At 35.6% G+C, this 20,347-nt stretch overlaps 2 protein-coding genes across 3 annotated transcripts in view; both read right to left on the bottom strand.

Annotated features, from left to right (window-relative positions):
* LOC148955427 (uncharacterized) overlaps positions 1–3,555 on the bottom strand; it is a 51,965-nt gene extending 48,410 nt beyond the window's left edge. Inside the window, exon 1 of the mRNA XM_089108195.1 lies at positions 3,501–3,555. The gene's annotated coding sequence lies outside the window, so the exon portion shown is untranslated. The remainder of the gene's footprint in view (positions 1–3,500) is intronic.
* A 6,560-nt stretch (positions 3,556–10,115) lies between these two features.
* Positions 10,116–20,347, bottom strand: part of LOC148955426 (tetratricopeptide repeat protein 37-like) — a 105,454-nt gene continuing 95,222 nt past the window's right edge. For both annotated transcript variants that reach the window (XM_089108188.1, XM_089108187.1), the window contains exons 17-19: positions 19,982–20,135; positions 14,385–14,556; positions 10,116–10,549 (exon numbers count right to left, since the gene is read on the bottom strand). In XM_089108188.1, the coding sequence (XP_088964314.1) occupies positions 10,259–10,549; positions 14,385–14,556; positions 19,982–20,135 (617 nt within the window). In that variant the 3' untranslated portion in view covers positions 10,116–10,258. The remainder of the gene's footprint in view (positions 10,550–14,384; positions 14,557–19,981; positions 20,136–20,347) is intronic.

Raw genomic sequence — 20,347 nt, 5'->3', positions numbered from 1 at the left:
CTGTAGTCTTAATGCTACTAAGATTCCTTCACTTCGAACTTGTCTACAAAATAATCATGAAATGTCTTTTTCAGATCCAAAATGACAGTCAGTCATTGAACTTGTGCAGAAGTAATGCCAAATTAAAAAAAAAAATAAATACATAAAGCAATAATCTAAAAATGCTTTACTTTTTTACTGTTAAAAGTGCCCTTAAATGTTTATTCTTACCGTACAAAAACTCTTATATTATTTTGTGATTTCAGTAAAACGCTAGTTTTCTGTAATCCTACAAATATAGGGAAACATCACCAGTTGATTTATTTGCGCTACTTTTATTAATATATGTTAGATGGACTGTGAAGTAAGTAATGAATGTGTAGGTACGATGAATGGTATTATAAACGAAGTTTGTTTTCATTTCAACAATTTTGGGAAGAATTACCTGAATTGTCCTACAGAACTGTTTTCATTTGTTTTTCTTCCTCTTTGGATGCACAATCTTGTGTATGGAGAGAATATTATAGCGGAATTTTCAAGTAAATAATTTCAATAAGTAAGTATAACAATAAGTAATTCTTCTTTTAATATACAACTTTGAGTGGTTCAAGAATCACATGCTTACACTTGTCCAACCACTAAGTGGCAAGGGGTTTGGGCCAGGAGCGTAATTTCCTATGAGACAGAGGGAGCAACTGCCTCTCCCAGACCACAGTTTTCCCCCAGACCCCACTTCTCCTCTCCCCTAGGTGAAATTTTGTTTCTAAAAAATGTTATCAAAACTAACATAAGCCTGCATAATTCAGTGGCAGATCCAGGGGGCGAGGGGGTGCCCCTCCCTAACATAGTCTAAAGTAGTGTAATTTACTTAATTAACGCATATTTGCGTTAATTAAACTTGCTCCTAACGCAAGTTTATCGGATCAACCTATTTTGCGCCCCTCCCCCCAAAAAATCCTGGATCCACCCCTGGCATAATTCAAGCATCCACTGAAACAGGTCAGTTTCCTTTAGTACATCTTTACCCTTTTTATTACTATATGGCTCGTTTTTAAGTTTTCTCGGTCATTTTCACTTGATTTGGGAAAATTGGCTCCAGATTTTGCACACCCCCCACACAGGATTTTGACAAAATTACACCATACGTTGGGGCATGGATTTAGTGATCTACTAAGAATGTCGTTCCAAACCATGAATTCGATGACCTCTATTCCCTTTTGAATCAATATGCTTGAAAAAATACCTTCCCGGGACATGCTTTAAAAAATGAGTGCATCATATTTATAAAAATATTGAAATTATCTTAAAGTGATCATAAAGAAGGGGACAAAACCGTGATTGAAAAAAAAACAATTAGGAATCGAACCCAAGATACTCTAATTTGAAGCCCAAAGATGTACTAACAGAACCACGCCTCTAATAATCTGATGTGGAAATCTGCAAAGATGTAGAATTTTGTACTTTCTCCAGAACAAAGATCAAGGATGCGCATTTATTTATTTTTCTTTTTCCCAGGGGTGATCATGTCGATCCAGTGGTCCTAGAATTTCGCGAGAGGGCTCATTCGAACGGAAATTAAATGTTATAGTGCCCTTTTTAAGAGACCAAAAAATTGAAGGGCAGCTAAGATCACTTTTTACAAAAAACTGCATTTTCATGTACAAGCTATGCTCGCCATTCTGCCATCAGAGACTCCTGACCATTCTACAGTGGCCACAGTAAAAAGCGCAACTTCATTTCTCGAGGGTATACCGAATAATGAACAAGTACCACTCCATTATTATCTTTTAGTTTTTCTTTTTCCGCAGCTAGTTAAAGTAAAGAAAGAATAGTAAAGCTTGTAATAACTAAATATTACTAGGAGACTAAAAGTTTGTAATAAAACCCTTATTACTTTCCTAAAAACCAGCATCATCCATTTTTAATTAACAAAAAAAGTTGCCCTGGATGAGGTTCGAGCTCGATGCCTTGGGATAACAAGGAATACGCTCTAGTGACCGAGCCACCAGAACTTGAATATATGAAAGAATATACACTTTGATACAGTATCGAAAAAGAGTTGTATGGATGATCGATACTGTTCATTATAGATGGAATCAGTTCTAGTTTCGTTGAATACAATTAAAACCTTTGAAAGAACAAAACCCGAAAACTTGTAACTGAAAGTTAAGATAATCAGACAAGACACCGACGTAACATTAATTCGATCAATTCGTTTGTAGATATTATTTATATATTTGCAATATTTGCATTATCTACTTAAGAAGTGACACCAAAAGTGTTGTTTTTTTGTCCCTCCAGAAACCAGTTCCCCTCCCCCCAGCTGAAATTTAGTTTCTTCGAAAAGCTTGTCGAAACTAAGAAAAGCTTGTCGGACGTATATATGAAAAATATCTTTCATATGAGCTACTAAAAATGAGGATACCGAAACACCCAATAACAATGCGCCTATACCGATACGCGTTATATCGAAATGTCAGATACCAATACAGCATACAACCCTTTCCCCAGGGACTATGGAGGGCCACATCATCACTAAAACCATAGATATTGGACCTTTAAACTATGTTGAACAAAATGGATATCTCGAAATTTTGATTGGATGACTTTGGTGGAGGGGGCAGTTGCAGGGAGGGGAGGCTAGTTGCCTTTCAATCTGTTTGGTCACTTAAAAAGGGCACTTACAAATTTAATTTCCTTTTGAATGAGCTATCACACATCTCTCTATGATGCTCTGGCTACCCCCTAGCCCTGCTAGAAAAAAAGGGGGAGCAAGAGCAGTGCTACCGATGCAAAAAATTATTTACTTTGTTGTTCAAGGAGAGGAATTGTAATTTTCCTTTACAAGGTTTTCGACCATGTTGATTCCAATGGTGCACTTTTCATTTTGATCTGACGCCATTTTCGAGGGGTTTCAGGATTTTTTTCGAATTCACCATAAATTTCTTTCGCAATAACCTTTTACTTTTAAGACGAACCAAAATAATAGTTACCATTCCTGAATCAGTGTCAGATGGCAATTTTTTTTCACTAGGTAGCTTTTTCCTAAACGCAGTTTTTGACTTTCGGTTACTATGGACTGTGGTTCGCTTTTTACTAGGTTGCAGATACCGCTGCAACCATGATAGACAGCGTGAAAAACCGGGTATTCGCAATGCATGTTCGAGTGTGTTATGGTTCAGACAAGTACCGGTTTCTCAATAGTACATATTGAATTTATTTTTATAAACAAGGACAATTTTTGAATCTTTTGTATTTGCGTATGTTCATTTGCAACAAAGAACAAAATTTAAGACTCTCTTTTTGACTGAATGGTAAACAAGGGCCCATTTGCTCAACTCGTTAGTAGGTATCATCGGGGCGCAGTCATCACAATGAGAAGTCTTGGTATAGTAGAAGTCAGTAGTGTCATGCATAAGATTTAGAATCTACAAGCCTGGGGTATGATTATGTGTTCAGTTTCAACGGTACATGTCTTACCACTGACAGGTATCTAGTACTACAGAAGGGACATGACTTACCAGACAGGTTTCTGAGGCAGCACCCATTTTCTGGATCAGAGTTACAATGACAGATTTACATACCAGACGGGTTTCTGAGGTTAACAGCCTAGCTGATTAACAGCCAAGCTGAGCGTGTAATAGTTTCATAGTTAGGTTTAATGTTTGCATACGATATTAGGGATATCAAAAAGTTATATCATTTGCGTAATGCTAACTCAGTTTGCGAAAAGGTAGATCATTGGCATAACTCTGCTCTGAACGATCTTAATTGGTGATCGAATAATAGGGGTGAAACAAAGCTCAAGATTTATTTTAATTGGATCGATACAATAACACTATCATGTGAACACACTTTCTTAAAATGCTTCATCTTCACTTTTTTAAAGATATGACTTATGTGTTTATCCTTCCATTGCGTAAAAATTACTGATTTAATACATGCAATAGACTCGGTTGCGTCGATAACCTGCCATAGACTACCAGTGGGAAAGCCGCGTCGTGTCTATGAGCAAGCATAGAGTACGATTAGTACAGCCGCAAGTATATTTCATGTCATTTTAAGATGCGTAAAAAAAGGTTGAATAATTTCTAAGTCCAAAAAATTCAGTCCATAAAAAAAGTGCTACTACAATCATAATTTTTCTAATAGTAAAAGTCACGACTAAAATATCTATATCATTCTCATTTTGAAATTGGAAAATATTAAATGTGAATTTTTTTATATTTTAGTTATGTTTTATGTCATTCTAAGACATGAAAAAAAGTTGAAAAAATACCATGTTAAAAGAATAATAAAAAAAGTTCAAAAATAAACTTCAAAAAAAAAATGGGGGGAGGGGCCCAAAAAGTGGGAGCGAGAGGGCTCCAAGGAGGTCGGGGCGAAGGGTCCCTCGAAGCTTAAGATACTTAGTGGTTAGGGTCATTGATGGTTGTGGTCCTCGATGTTTCAAATTTATAATCATCTCACAAGTTGATTTCTAAGGATTTCTAAGAATTATTCTGCACTTCAGCGCTAAAATTCTTTTCTTAGCATATACACCTCTATTAGTCTCAACTTTTTAGCATAATCCAATGCTAAAGCATATTTTATATTGATAACACTATTCAAATGGTACTTGTGTATTATACAGAACACACCCGAGAAGTAAAGCTAGGTCAACTCGCAAGGTCATCTTGGCGCCTACGACTCTATTACTTTCAACGTTTTTGCATATCCCAATGGTAAAGCATATTTTTTTTATTGGCAACACTGCTCAAATGGTAGCGATGTATTATACAGAACACAGCCAAGAAGTAAAGCTAAGTCAAGTGCCATGATCACCTTGTCAACAGTTATCGTTTCTGTAGATTGATACCAATGATGTTATTCGAAATTTTATATTAAATTGTGCAAGACTTACCACCCCCTCAGACTTACCTTAACTGGAAAGTAAAGCTAAGCCAAGTCCCATGATCACCTTGTCAGCAGTAATTGTTTCCATAGATTGATACCATTGATGTTATTCCAAATTTATGTTAAGTTGCGTAAGAGTTAACACCCCCCATGGACTTGCCTTAACTGGTAAGCAGTTTAACCCTTTTAGCACTTTCATAAGATCCAATTCAAATAGATCTCGAGCTCTGTTTCACCCCTATTATTTAATCACCAATTAAGATCATTCAGAGCAGAGTTATGCCAATGGTGTACCTTTCGCAAATTGAGTTAGCATTACGCAAATGATATAACTTTTTGATATCCCTAATATCGTATGCAAATATTAAACCTAACTATGAAACTATTACACGCTCAGCTTGGCTGTTAACCTGCTATGGGGGTTGCCTCAGAAACCTGTCCGGTAAGGCATGTCCCGTCTGTATTACTAGATACCTGCCCGTGGTAAGTCATGTACCGTTGAAACTACACACATAATCATACCCCAGGCCTGTAGGTTCTAAATCATACATGCACACTACTCAAGTCGGTAGGAAACGTTTTTGAAAACAGCAGAATAAGGCCAAAAAATTACACAAATACATGGAAGACATTTGAAAAATCTGGAGATTTTGAGGGATGATGGAAGAGGATTGAAACTTTTGGTACTTTAGTAGTAGCTGCAACCCACGCGATATACTCTATAAGGAAATGCTAAAGGAAATTAGTCAAACGGGTATGTGTCAAAAGAGAAATGGATCGCAAACCGTGGTTTGTCATTGTGTTCACAATATTTAAACTATTGTTTTTTGGGGTTTAGGCGGAAAAAAGGTACCTAGGTTAGGTTACGTTTTTAATATATGCTATGCTTTACTCCCCATTCCCCCTAATATGCGAATATATAGCCCAAATTTGTTTCTAGACTATTATATTTTCATCCTATTTTGTTTTATTTCTTTAGCATTAACTAAACTTGACTTCTCGCGTGGGTTGGAGCTATTACTAAAGTACCAAACTTTTGGTGTAGGAAAATTGTAATAGAAATATATTAACTGTCAGAAAAACCAACATCACCAAAGATCAGTCTTAATTTAATGAGAAAAAGATTTAAGGGTAGCAAGACTGTCAAGAAAAGATCATCTAGTATTTAATATAAAACAATTATGATCGTCTGAGTTACCATTGGAATTTTAGACATTAAAAAAAAAAAAAAAAAAAAAAAAAAAAAAAAAAAAAAAAACTCAGCCTAGTAATTACTCGCTCTATTCATTTTCTGCCTTAAAAAATCGCACAAATTCATGATAAAGTACAGCGATCATTTCCTACTACCAAAACGCCCAATAACAATACGCCTATACCGATACGCGTGATATCGATACGTCAGATACCAATACAGAGTACAACCCTTTCCCCAGGGACTATGGAGGGTCATATCATCACTAAAACCATATATATTGGACCTTTGAACTATGTTGAACAAAATGGCTATCTCGACATTTTGATTAGATGACTTTTGGGGGGGAGGGAGGGGCCTGTAGGGAGGGGTGGCTAATTGCCCTCCAATCTTTTTGGCGACTTAAAAAAGGCACTTAAAAACTTGATTCCCTTTCCAAAGAGCTACTACATGTCTTACTATGACGCTCTGGACATCACCTAGCCCTGCTAGAAAAAAAAGAAAAAAAAAGGGGAGACAGAGCAGTGCTACCGATGCAAAAAACGATTTTCTTTGTTGTTCAAGGAGGGGGGATTGTAAGTTTCCTTTAATGGATTTTCGACCATGCGGATCCAATAGTGCACTTTTCATTTTGATCTGACGATATTTTCGAGGGGTGTCAGGTTTATTTTCGAAATCACCATAAATTCCTTTTCGCAATAAACTTTTACTTTTAAGATGAACCAAAATAATAGTCACCATTCCTGAATCAGTGTCAGGTGGCATTTTTTTTCACTAGGTAGCTTGGTTCTAAACGCGATTTTTAACTTTTGGTTACTATGGGCTGTGGTTCGCTCTTTACTAGGTTGCAGCTACCGCTGCAACCATGATAGACAGCGTGAAAAACCGGGTATTCGCAATACAAGTTCTCGAGTGTGTTTATGTTTCAGACAAGTACCGATTTCCCAATAGTACATCTTGAATTTATTTTTATAAACAAGGAAAATTTTTGAATCTTTTATATTGGCATATGTTCATTTGCAATTATGATGGTTTGAGTTACCATAGGAATTTTATACATTAAAAAAAAAAAAAAAAAAAACTCAGCCTGGTAATTAATCGATAAATTCATTTTCTGCCATAAAAAATTGCACAAATTCATTATAAAGTACAAAGATCCTTCTCCTACTAGACCAGAGCATTGTTTATCCTTTTAGACAGCTACAGCATTGTCTGGGGTGAACAGTAGCGTCAATTCACGAAAATGCAAGGGGGTAAAATATATTTTTCAAATCTATGCGAGGAGGAAAATTTGTTGTTTTTCCAAAGGTACTAGAAAAGGTGTTTTAATGAAAACACCTCACTGGAAATTATTAATTCCCAAATGTAGGGGAGGAGGGGGGAATATAAGAAAAGGTAAATACCCCCCCCCCTTCAAATTTTTCAGAAGTAGGAAGAGTTTTAATGGCACAGTAGCACATATGGGCATTCCAATTATGAAACAGAAAATATCTTCCCCGCAAAATAACTGAGGCTAGTACTAACTCCTTAAGACGTCAAGGGCTTTTATATCTTTGCAAGCTATTTTAGTATTTCACCAACACTATCAAAATACAGGTTTCCAGTTTTCCTCGAAGATATTAGCACTGTGACAAAAAAAAAAAGAAAACAAGAAAAGAAAGGCTTATTAGAAAGACAGTTTTTAAGAGTAAGAACTCTTAAAAACTGAAGACATAAGGAAAGTCTCTAGGGGGTTCTAGATGTATAATAGATCTTAAATTGTTTGACACCCTAAACACAGAATAATATCAGTAGCCTACAGATAAAAGGAGCCTACATTAAACAGTTTTCTTTTGATAAAATTTGACAGCAATCTATTCGATCCGTTTGTGGTTATTCCAAACAGCAAAATGACAATCAAGTAGTGAGTAGAAAGAAAATATTGCCTCTGAGTGCATGTTTCAGTGGAATGTTAATCTTGCCCCATAGATTGACGGATAACGACAATGCTGACGGTCATACTGTCTTTTTTTGCAAGAATAGAGAGAATCCATCGAAAGCGAGTCCATCTTTTAAATTAAGGCGATGCATGCGCAGCATATTCTAACAAAGTGTGGTTTCTTACCCAAGCAGCTTTCCACTGAGCGTCGATATCTTGCCCATCCGTTTTCCCTACTGAAGCATATTAATTTCACGACTTCTACTGCAATGAACACTTCCAATACAGTGAAGAACCACTGTTCTTACATTAAACTTATCAACAGCCCTAACAAGAGCCTCCCACTTTCATTGGGTAGTAGTGAACCCTTCGGCCATTGGGTGGACGATCCGAATGAGCAAGAAGGCCTGGTAATTGAAAGTGTTTTCTTTACTTATGACCTCTCAAAGGGCTTGAGAAGAACAAAAGGCAGATGCATTAGTGGGTTGATTCGTTATTGAACATTGTAATAAGAGCTAAACTTCAACGTAAGAATGTAGAAGATTAATGGGGTAGCAATATCCTCTTATTTTTACAAACAGTAAAGAGGGTTACACAATAAGAAAAATTTGTGACATTGAATTGCAGAGGAAAACTGATTGAATATTTCGGCTATACGTCCAATAGCCGTCATCAGCAAAACAAAAAAGTACATTATTAGGTCTAGTATTTTAACCTTCTTTATTCTTTGCATGGTGGAAAGGCATTTCTTCGTCGTTAATTCTCATCTATTTAATGAATTAATATTCACTTTAAGTTTTAAGTTCGTTCTTTTCCCCTTAATGAATAGAAAAAAAACTGAAAAAGAGAATGAAAATAGAGCGACATTACAATTTAAAATGAAAAGAATAAAGTCGTATAATAAAGTCCAACATAAAATGAACAGAAATTAAAAGGAATAACAAAGTGCCTACCTTTCTGATAAAAAGTTGGTAAAGGTCAGGGTAGTTAGAGGAGCTACTGACACAATTTTGTTCTCTGATCAGACAAATGGAAAATTATTATGTAATCCTGGTCCAAACCAGGCATAACAGGCCCAGCTTTCTGCTAAAATTTTGGCAACCATGAAGGGCGAGGGGCGAAGTCGCCGCATGCCAATTGTATACCTCCATTCAGATTGAAATCCTTGCATCTTTCAGATATGAAAAAAAGAATTACTTGGCAACTTCCAGCTAAAAAAAACTTCAGTGGTGAGGGAAGTGGAAATGCAGCTTTGATTTATCTCGTTTTTAAACCAAATGAAGAATTGGCTCCTTTTTGCAGCGATTCAGGGTTTAACTCTTCTTTGTACTCACTCAGAACTTGCCTTGTTTTTATACTTACTCAGGACTTGGCTTGTTTGCTTATTTTGGCAAGTCAAGACCTAGCTCATTTTTTAAGTGACCCACGACGTAGCTTGTTATATCACTGAACCAGGATTTAGCTTATTTTCGCAACGAATGCTAGCCTGCAGCTTAGACTTGGCTCGTTTTTGAATTGAGACTGAAGGTTTTATACCAGTTTTGGCCTGTAATCGATCGACGTTTCATCTTCTAGGCCATTTTTACAGCGTAGCGAGAAATTATGGTAGCATCAAATTTCGTCGTTACTAGCTATTAGATATTCGAGTTTTGTTATATGTATGAGGAACGGACGATTGAATTTAATATAAAGGATTCCCAGTGGGAGGGAGGGATTAAACAAAAGAGACTAATGGCCCAATTATGCCAAAAATATAAGAAATAATCAGGAAATTGCAGTTATCTTGATATTTAAAGGTGCTGTCCAGAAGAATCTCTGCGTACATGATTGATCCAGTCGCGTATGCAACAGTCTGTTTCATTGGACCTAACATTGTGGGGGAGCTAAAGCATCGAAAGACCTCAACCAAGAAACAAAAGGAGTAGATGGAAAATATAACAAATAGAAAACAAAAAGTCACAAGTTCTCATGTAGTAGGGGGAAGGAGACATAAGGCTTCACCCAGCCAGCTTGTCCCGACCAAGCGACAGATCAGGAGGGCATTTGCCCATCTTGGATTGAGTGTAGCTATAGACTGAAAAAAAAAAACAATTTCCTCTATCTCTAGATTCAATATTCACAATATATTAGCCAGGTATAATAAAATTTTACTATCAAATGGTGAGATATTAACAAAAGAAAAGAGAAAAATAAAAGTAGAACAGCAGCAACATGAGTGAGTTTATATTAAAAGAACGAAACTGAATAAAAACTGAATAAAATCCTTTTCGTGTTCAGGGAAGTCTACTCCTTCTTGATTCTGGAATATTAAATGGCAACCATGGAGCAATATGCCTGTAGATTTGTTTCTCTTTATTATCTAGAAAAGGTAAAGCGAGTTCTACCAGCTTCTCAAAAGATATAAATCCATCTTGATGTCGAAGAAGTTTCAGAGACGTCAAAGCTATTGACCTTAATTCCTTTGTATTCTTCTCTAACGAGTAAATGAAAAACGCCGACCATAGCTGGGCTGAAAAAGGCCACTTTATTAGCTGACCTTTAAATAATATGGCACCATTTTCACCCTGAAAGTAAAGAAAAAGAAATTTGATTAATTAATAATAATAAAGTTAAGTTAAGCGAAAACTTGACTCGGCTTACGATTTGTAAGCTAAACGAAATCTTTTAATAGTTTTTGTAAGCAATTTCCTCACTGTGGTTTCGAAGGTTAGAATTTCGAAGGTTTTTTACTCCAAAGTCGAAATCGATATTGCATCTGTATGTTCAAAATACTTTTTTAGGGTCGAAAAAAAAAATACATGCACATAAAAAAAAAACAACCAGAAAATCAGTTACTTTAAAGAACAAAAAAACATATCACCTTCAAAGTACTAAAAACCAGTCTTTAAAAGATAAAAAAGAAAAAGAAGAATAGAAAAGGTGGATTGGTGATTTTTTCAGATGGTAGAAATCGAAAAACACGAATTTACATATATTCCAGAAGTATTACACTACTATTAGAAATTAGCCAACAGAGTAAGTCTTAAAGTAGGACAATTTCATCAGTAAAACAGCAATATAATGAAGCAGCTAGAAATTAGACACCTGTGGATTGGTTAACAGAGGATAAGTTAGAATTCAGGGAAGTGTTTTGAGAAGTTTTGATGAGGAATGTAGAATTAGAAAGTTAGAAGTTAGAGATTTAGAAAAATTAGAGATTTTCAGAAAGGAAGAAAATGATGAAAAGAAGGGTTGGGTTAATTACAAGGTTAAAAAAAAAATGATCGCAGGGGATATTAACATACGACAGGAGAAAAAGACAGCTATTCAAAAAAGAAAAGAATAGTTGATCCAGTTTTATAAAGAGAGTGATATGATGTCCTTTCAGAGAAAGATTATCTTGTATATAGAGAATACAACACGACTTCGATTGGTTGAAACTGGTAGCGGATAAGAAGATAAAGAGTGCATAAGCGCAATAGAAGGAGCTCTTAATAGCATTGCTAAGAGTCTCTTATGATTAGAACTTCCGAAGTTAGGTCTACCGAGGCTCTCCGTAAGAGCATTAACTGGTATGTATCGGAAGACGATAGGTATAATGAAGATTGTAAGTGAAGGCCTATTGTTGCCGTTTGAAATTAGAAATGGTGTTAAACAGAGCATTGGCTATTAATCAAATTTATCTACGCTGTATATCATGCTTTTCCTTCCCCCCCCCCCCTGGGGGCAATCTAGTAAAAAAACAAACTCCAGTCAAAAGTAACTGAAGACTTAAAAAAAATGTTTTGAAATAAATTTTCAAGGGAGGGAGAATTGCTTTTGAAGCTGATTGAAGAATGGTAACAATTAATCCTAATGGTAAAAGTTTAATGCAAAAATAAATTTACGGGAATTCCAAAAAAGAGCCTGAAACTCCACAAAACGGTGTTCAGATCAAAATGAAAATTGCACCACTGGAACTTCCATAGCCGAAAACTCTTTATTGAAGAATTTCAGTCCTCCATCTTTAGAAACAAGAAAAATAACTTTTTTTTACACGAGAAGTAGTAATGTGGATCCTTTTTTATTACTCTTCTCCTTCTTCTTTGTATTTTTCGCCGCAAGTAGGGTACTTAAACATCACAGGGAGATATTTAAGGGACTTTCGAAAGGAAATCGCTATATCTAATGTCTCTGATGAGTAACAAAAGACAAACATCAAAATAAAATGCAACCTGAGAAGTTCCTTCTCTGCGCTGTGGTTCATCATCTACATTTCCTACCAAGAAAAAGCGAAAGAATTTTTTTTAATGACATAGTTGATCATCATGGTTGCCCCCGTATGTGCAACTTCACGGAGTCGTTCCAAGAGTTGGTGGTGCCTTAAGAAGAATTAATTACAGCGCCCCTCCACCTGACCCAAATATAAGCAAAAAGCCGAATAAAAGTGGTGAAAATATGATCAAAGTGGGCAACCCCCAGGCCGCGGTACCCTCCCCTAGCCACGAAACCAGAGACAGCTGCCCCGGTTGTCCACCTTCCACTTGAATGGCTCTGCAACCTAGTAAGGAACGACATCTTTCTCAAAGTTCACGAAAATTAAAAAAATCATCTTGAAAAAAAAAAAAAAAAAAAAACTATGAAACGAGGAAGAATCGCCATTTGAGCCTAATTCAGGATTAGTAACAATTATGTCAATTAATCTTATCGATAGAAATTCGTTACGAATTTCAGAAAGGAATCGGCCCCAACAGTTTCAGAAAGAAACCGTATTTTTTCACTGTTACTTTTTACTTTTGACGTGGTGCGGATGAGGAAATGCCTGGAAGAGCCAAATGACCAAATGCTGCAGGGACACTTTTTCACAGCTGACGAAAAAAATTGGAAGAACAGAAAGACAAATCTTAGAAATTAGACTAGGATACTAAAAGAAACTGACAATGGTTAAGCATGGCTGCAAAACGGAAAGCACACAGAAAAGTAGAAAAGTTTAGTAAGATAGGCTAGATGCTTTCCAAGGGATTGTCTAAGGACATTTTAAGGAGCTTTTTGACTGTCAGTTTGAGATCAGTCGGTTTAACTGCGTATGAAAAATTTGAAGGAAGGACTTTTTAAGGAACTTGTTTGAGTGACCGCACATTAGACAACAAGCTGAGCAAAATAAGGCGGTTTCAAAAAGATGGCCTATAACTGTAATGAAATAAAGGTTAAGAGGGTGATGCCACGTTTTATGGAAGAATAACGATAGGTCACAAAAAACTGTGCGTTTTGGCAATCCAAACGAATAGCGTAGGTCTACAAATGGGCTGTGAAGAGGTTACAAGAAAAGATTTAAACGACGTAGAAGCTTCATAGGAGGATAAAATAGAGGAGTTCTGTCTTCATATGTAACAATATGTAGGAACTTTATTTTTCATCAAGCGAGTTTCTTTATTTTACGCTGCAACTTTTTAGGAAGAATTCGAAAGTCCAATCAGAACTTTCTATTACACATGATTACTAAGCAATAATAATTTAAATCTTGTCTTTTGCAATTTTTGACTTGAAAATAAAAAAGTCATTTTGAAAAATTTGATTTTCCAGTTATGAATACTGAATTTGAAAATTAAATTATATGTTTTCTCGAGCCAAAGTAGTTGTGAGATGTCTTTTTGAAGTTTTTCTGATTAAATTTTTGTGTTTAGACAAAAAAACAAAAACAAAAAACAGATGTTCTAAAAATGCTATAGGCGGTGTTAAAAATCTCAAGGCATAATAGCAATGCCAGATTTCGATTATTTTGGAAAAATTGTTAGTACCATTTTGTACGCTAAATAAAAAAAAAAAAAAAAGCGTTCTTGCTTCGAATCTCACTGTTCGAACTTCGTATTTCAGAAAAAATAGTTAACAAAACTAGGGGCTATTACAGAAAACCTAATTACATTTCAAATTTATCATTACAAAACTGAATTAAAAAACTTCTCAAAAGCATTAAACTTTATTCCCGATAAATCCGAAGAATCTACATTTCTGATGGAAGACATACTGAAAAAATCATTTCGCAAAACTATTGACAATACAAAAAAATCAATTGAATTTTCAAACTCAGAGTTGAAACTACTGCACACATTTTAGCTTTTGTGCCAAAAAGATGTAAATTTTATATAAAATCTATAAGGGTATGATATTGACAAAAAGTTGACAGTGCCAGTTGACAGCAACAGATTCATATTTGCATTTTCCAGCAAACAACTTCTTAGATACATTTCCATAAGCTCACTTCTAAATACTTGCGGTCCAGGAATTACTGTGATTCCAGCCATAGACTCAAAAGCTACAATTCATGAAAAGCATATTTCTTGAATGTTTTGAGGCATAAGAATAACTTGGAATGATGCAGATATGCGGTTTTTCTGTCCGCCACTGACATTTTGACTCGAATGAAAGATCAAGCATAATTACCAGGGCGTCGTTTGCCTTCGCAATAGATAATATTTCGATTGGTGTTGGCATTCGGCAGTCAATTCTTTTCCAAATCATGCTCAAAACGTCTTTTAATGAGTCATCAGGTTTTCGAGCCAATAAAATTAACCAGTCGCAAAGGGGTTCGGTCGTAGATGGCTCTGCAGACATGCTACAAAGAAAAGATCGTTTGCTTTTTTTGAAAAAAAAACAAAACGAAAACAACAACAACAACAACATGATAAATAAGAAACAAAAGTAAAAATAAAAAGGTTCCAGCAGCCATTAAAAAATTAGTCACCACCAAAGAAAGTCTTTCTTCTCTTTTTCCAAGAGATGTACCATCAGTTCAAAAAGATAAAGCTAATGACGAAAAGAGAGGAATCTATTCACACAGCAAAAAAAAGAAGAAAAAAACGATATTACAAAAAACAACCTATGTTAAGCTTATTTGGTTCTTGTACTGCACTAACTTAAACATAAAAATTGTTCTGATATCGCAGTAAAGAGCAACGTTACAATTTCTGTTGAACATAAATCTCATTCTACGTGAGGGGTTCTACTGCCCATCTCAATCTACGTATTATGCACGCTAAAATTCAACGTGTTGTACTTATCAGTAAACATGTTGTTACAAGTTACAATGTCGCAAGTATCTACTGCCTTCAAATCATTTGAATGAAAATTATGCTGTTGAATATGATGTAACTTATAACTGATATAAAACTCCAAATACAGGTTACTGCACATTTTCATTATGTAAGCCATCGTTTCTCAGCCTGAAAGGCCACGAAACCATTGTCAATAGGGCCCATAGACCATTTTCGGTAATTAAATAAAAAAAAAAAGTTGTTTTTAATGATTAGGCTATAAAGATCGATATTAAAATTAAAAATAAATAAAAGTTATTTTATATACAAGGGAAGCTACCGCCCACCTGCCTCAATTCTTTCGCTAAAGTTTAGATAGGGATGATGATTTAATTAATTTTTTAGGTTTTTGTAAGGAATTCAATGGACTGAGAAAAGAAACTTTCCAGGGTGGTACATAAGGGATGAACGGGTGGATTTTATATTAGGTGATAGAATTTTTATGGTGACTAAGAAGTTGGAAAGGTTTTTGGGTACAGGTATGGCACATAAAGACCATTGTCACTAATTTATTTGTGAATTAGCTTTCATTTATGTGTGTTTTCGTTTATAATTATTATGTTTTTGTATTTTTACATTAACCATGGCCCATAAAGGCGTTCAGTGTTAATAAATATCACAGCTTAGTATAGCAAGGCATATTTGACACGCAAAAAAATCGTAAGGCCATAGTAAAAAAACGAAAAAAAAAACAATTGATAGAGTTAATTGAACCATTGAACAAAACAATTAAAACAATAAAAAATATCGTTCAAAAACACTGATATAAACAAATTCCTCATATACCACCCTCACGATGGGCCATGCCAAAAGCAAATAAGCCATGCCAGATTCCTAATACTAATAAAACACCCATTTCCCAGCAATTTTCCAAGCAACAAATCTTCTCCCTCATACACTCCAATAAATTATTTTCTCAAATCCTTTAACCATTCACGCTTTCTCAGAACATACAAAAAATTGCCCCCCCCCCACTCTCATTATACTGAATAACTTAAAGACCACTCTTCAGTTTAACCTTTCGCAAATACCGTCTTGTTCCACCAAGTGGCATAAAATTATCTCTGCAAGAAATTATCCATTTAATATCATATTTAGACAATTCAGGTAGGAAATATCCCCATGTCTCTTTTACCATAGAATATAAACCGAGAGAGTCGGGCTTTCGGATCTGGCTTGGCCACTTCTGAAATTTCTGATCAACTAAAATTAAATGTAGCTGTTTAAAAACCTCTCCTGCTTCCCTATCCCTACCATAACCCCCTTTCCATTCACCCGACATTCCACAAGAATTCGAAATCGCCTTCATCTGCTCTTCCACGAACACCTTCTTCTATCTAGAAGACTCCCCCCTGCTACCCTCACTATCCTATGCTTCTTCATACTTACGGCTCTTCCCCAATAATTACCCATTGCTACTAGCCTCCTACTTCTTAAAGACGAAGCCCCCAAATAACCTCTAATAACTGAGCTATTAAACCTTTCCATTCAATTACCGACCTAATCTTAGACTCAAAAATCCTCTGCTGCAATTTAATATCTCCAAGACCTACTGACCCGAAGTAACTGCTTAAAACCATTCCCGTTGCCGTATCCCCTTTATTTTTTTATTAATTCTGTTATGCTTACCCATATTATGCCCATTTATGCTAACTCATCCTAAAACAGGTAAATTTTTACCCCCAATCCGAAACTCCTTTTCCCCCCTTTTCTCACTTTTCTCAAGAACCAAAGAGACTGATTTACTAAAGATAAGTACTAGCTTTTCTTCTTTAGATGTACCTCTAGAATATTCAAAAACTTCTGTACGTTTTTTGCTGAGTCAGCCAACAGGAGAATGTCCTCAGCAAACAATAGAGCAAAGAACCGCGTCAAATTAAGCTATACCACTGGAGCCTGGTTTTGGTCGAACTTTTCCACTGTACCATTCATATTGTATATCATCTCTGGGAATTTATGCAGCCTTGCTTTACTTAAAGTATACTTAAAACAGCCTTAGAGAGATATTTGCCAACCCTTACCACAACCTTCACTATCAAATAAATATAAACCAATATCTCTACAAAATATGTCAGAGAGTCTACCAAATGTTGTACTCAGAGTATAATAAACATCTATTACATATTGGAACTTTCGTGCAAAGAACAAATTCCCTCGTTTTTGTACTAAAATATAACTTTTTGTAACAATGCTTCAAAAATAACTATCACCCATGATAAACTGCACACCCTAAAAAGGAGCCTTAAAAGAGGGAGGGGGTCTGAGATGCCAAAAACAATTTCCAGCTAATGACTTCGTATTTTAGGGGGCAAATCTAATATCCTTTCCTTATATAAGATTGTTCCTTGGATGCCCCCCCCCTTCTATCTTTGGGCGTGTTAGCATATACAAAACAATTTCTTATTTAAAATTTAAATTATCACTGCAAAAAAATGATAGCTGCCATTCCCTAAGTATCAACATTGTATGCTTAGTCCAAATATACTCCGGAAAATGAAAGGAGATTCCATTTTTATTTGAAGAATCTCTGATAAAAAATTAAAATTTGTCACTGAAATGTACTTTCTTCAGGATTCAGCTATCCCCTCTCCAACAAAATGATCAACTAACCTCCCACAAGAGAGCCGATATGTGACTTTGCAATATAAGTGAGCTTCCAACCATAAAGAGCAAAGCCAGCAAAGGGAGGTGAAATATAGTCTATAAGGCACGTTTTTTTTATGATACCGCATAGCAGGGAATATTATTGTATACATGGTCAATATTATATTTTCTACACTGTTTACAGTCAGATAACGACACGAGAGAAATATTAATATTTGAAACTATCAAGGAGTAGGAGAGGGAGGGAAGGTGCAATCTGATGTAATGGACGATGACAAAATTTCACGTCGTGGCACGCTTGACAAATGGGTAGAATATCCCTATTGCTTCACAATCCCTTAACAAACCATCTAAAGCGGTAAAAGTTCTCTTAAAATCAACGGAAGATACCACAGAGCTCCAAACTGTCCAAATATAGCTCAGATCTAAGATAATTCAATAATGCTTACTATTCCTGTTTAACTTTCATTACATCTTTTGTCACTCAGATGCAATCTCAAATTGTAGACAAAAAAGACATCATTTATCTCACTTTTGGATTAATGCTGATTTATCTCGAAAGTTTATCTCAACAAGGGGTATTTTTTTTAATACTAGCTTCTGTAGGAAGGAACAATCCAGACATTTTCCAGTCTTTTCATTTGAACAATTGGCAGCGAAAGGGAATAATCCAATTTTTAGCTCGTTAAAGCAGAGCTATCTATCCAACACGAAAGACAAGTCCTAAATATATTTCCATAACCTTAGCTGTACAGAAAAATTCAGTCAAAGCAACGTACTTTATGGACGATTGTGCCACTGCTACCTGAGTGTTGCTTGATGCAACAAAATTTAATTACTGTGATTTACCTACGAGAACCATAAGACATCCATTACTTACTCAACAATGGGTGTTCATATGTCCTCCTCTGCGTGTTCTCAAAATGTATTCTTGCATTATAGTCTTTCATCTTCGACCCTTTTAAAGCTCTTTCTCCTATAAAAATCTACACTCTACTTTTATGCATTATTTTTACTATAAAACTAAACGTCTTACTCTTTTCCCACTTTCTTATAGAAGTTGGGAGATTATTGCTAGCATCTGCGCTTTGAGTTGACACTGACTTCTCTTGACTTGTAGTCTCATCCGTTTGTCAGCTGATCGGACAGCTCCAGTTTCAAACTTATTTTTGCGATGTGGCTTCCAATTGTGCCTTGCTGACGCATTTCATTAATTTGTCAAGTGCTTCAGCAGAATCAAAACTATATTTTGTATTCGAATATTTATCATAAGCATATGACAATAAGGCCGAAATTCGTATTACCAAGGCTAGTTACGTTCCAGTGGTTCCCCACTCTCCCTCTAAGCTTACAGGCGTGGTAAAAGTCATGACAACTTTCCAGAAAACTACCTGAGAATTACAACTGAGCTATATGGTTTTCAATTGCGATCAGGTTGTATATTAAACTGTATATATCTCAAAGGTAAAAAAAAACAAAACTAGAAGCATATTTCAAATAACTTCAGAAATGGTGATGTTCATATTTTAATGAATTTTCTGGGGCAATTGATCATATAATGGAGTGGTCATATTTAAAAGAGGTGATTTACGGATTTGAAGTCTACTCAAAAGAATCTGATATGAAATTGATGAGTATGTAACCATTTTATAAGCCGTCCTTGCTCCAACTTATTCCTCAAGGTCAAATCAATTGCAAACTAGGAAGCTTTCGAAGCTTTGTGTACCAAACTAGACGATTTTTCTTGGATTACTATTTTCAAAGAAATCTGGATTCGTTTAAAAACTTAAAAATATGAAAAGATGCCACTCCCATTGAATCGACCCTCGAGTGTCCGAAAGAACAAATTGTGGCATTGTCTTCATGATTGGAAATATTGAGGGTTCCAGTATGTACTCAAAACCCCCTAAGTTTTAAAAACAGCAAAAGTGACAGGTATTAATTTTGTGGCAGTTTTTTAAAAGTTAATTTAATGGTTACTAGGGTGGCTACATTGCAGGAGAGAACCAAGAGCTTCCTTAGTCAATAACATTTGGTCATTGTAAATACGGTGCGTACTTAATTGAGCACCCAAAAGAGATGTAGGTACACTGTCTGTTCTACAATGGACTGTGAGATGTATAGGGCAGAGAGAAAAAGAGAGAGAGAGAGGGAGAGATCGAGGGAGGCAGAGAGTGAGTGAAGAAGAGAGAGGGAGGGATAATAAAGAAGTGAGGGAGTGATGGAGGGAAAGAGCGAGGGAGGGAGAGAGGGAGATAGGAAGAGAGAGATAAAGGAGGGGCAAAAACAGTAAACCATACATTTAAGATTGTTTAGAAGTATTTAATGCGTTTTTATTCTAACCTTTTTTTGAAAAACTCAATGGCTTCCTCATTATATCCAAGATCAAGCTTGATTTTACCAATTAAATGGTAAATACTTGAAGTAGTCTTTTCATCATCGGCAAGCCAGCTCAAAGCACTGTCAAGGGTTTGCATTGCTTCTTCCTTATATCCCCCTACAAAAATAAAAATAAAATCAACGAAAAAAAAGCATAAGAACTGATTAGTATCAGAACTGATTAGCATAAAAACTGTAGTATGCAACAAACATTTAGCAACTAATTCAATCTACTGGCCAATTTATTAGCTATAGAAAAATGACGAAAAAAGGATTCAACGTCTACGAGTAGTGATAAGTCGAGAGAGAGACCACTCCAACCTTGGATTG

The sequence above is a fragment of the Artemia sp. Qi Xiang Cuo genome, chromosome 2, assembly GCF_049724085.1.
Source record: "Artemia sp. Qi Xiang Cuo chromosome 2, ASM4972408v1, whole genome shotgun sequence".
NCBI classification, from domain to species: Eukaryota; Metazoa; Arthropoda; class Branchiopoda; order Anostraca; family Artemiidae; genus Artemia; species Artemia sp. Qi Xiang Cuo.
Note: the sequence above shows the minus strand (reverse complement) of the source record. Positions and strands in the feature narration are given on the sequence as shown.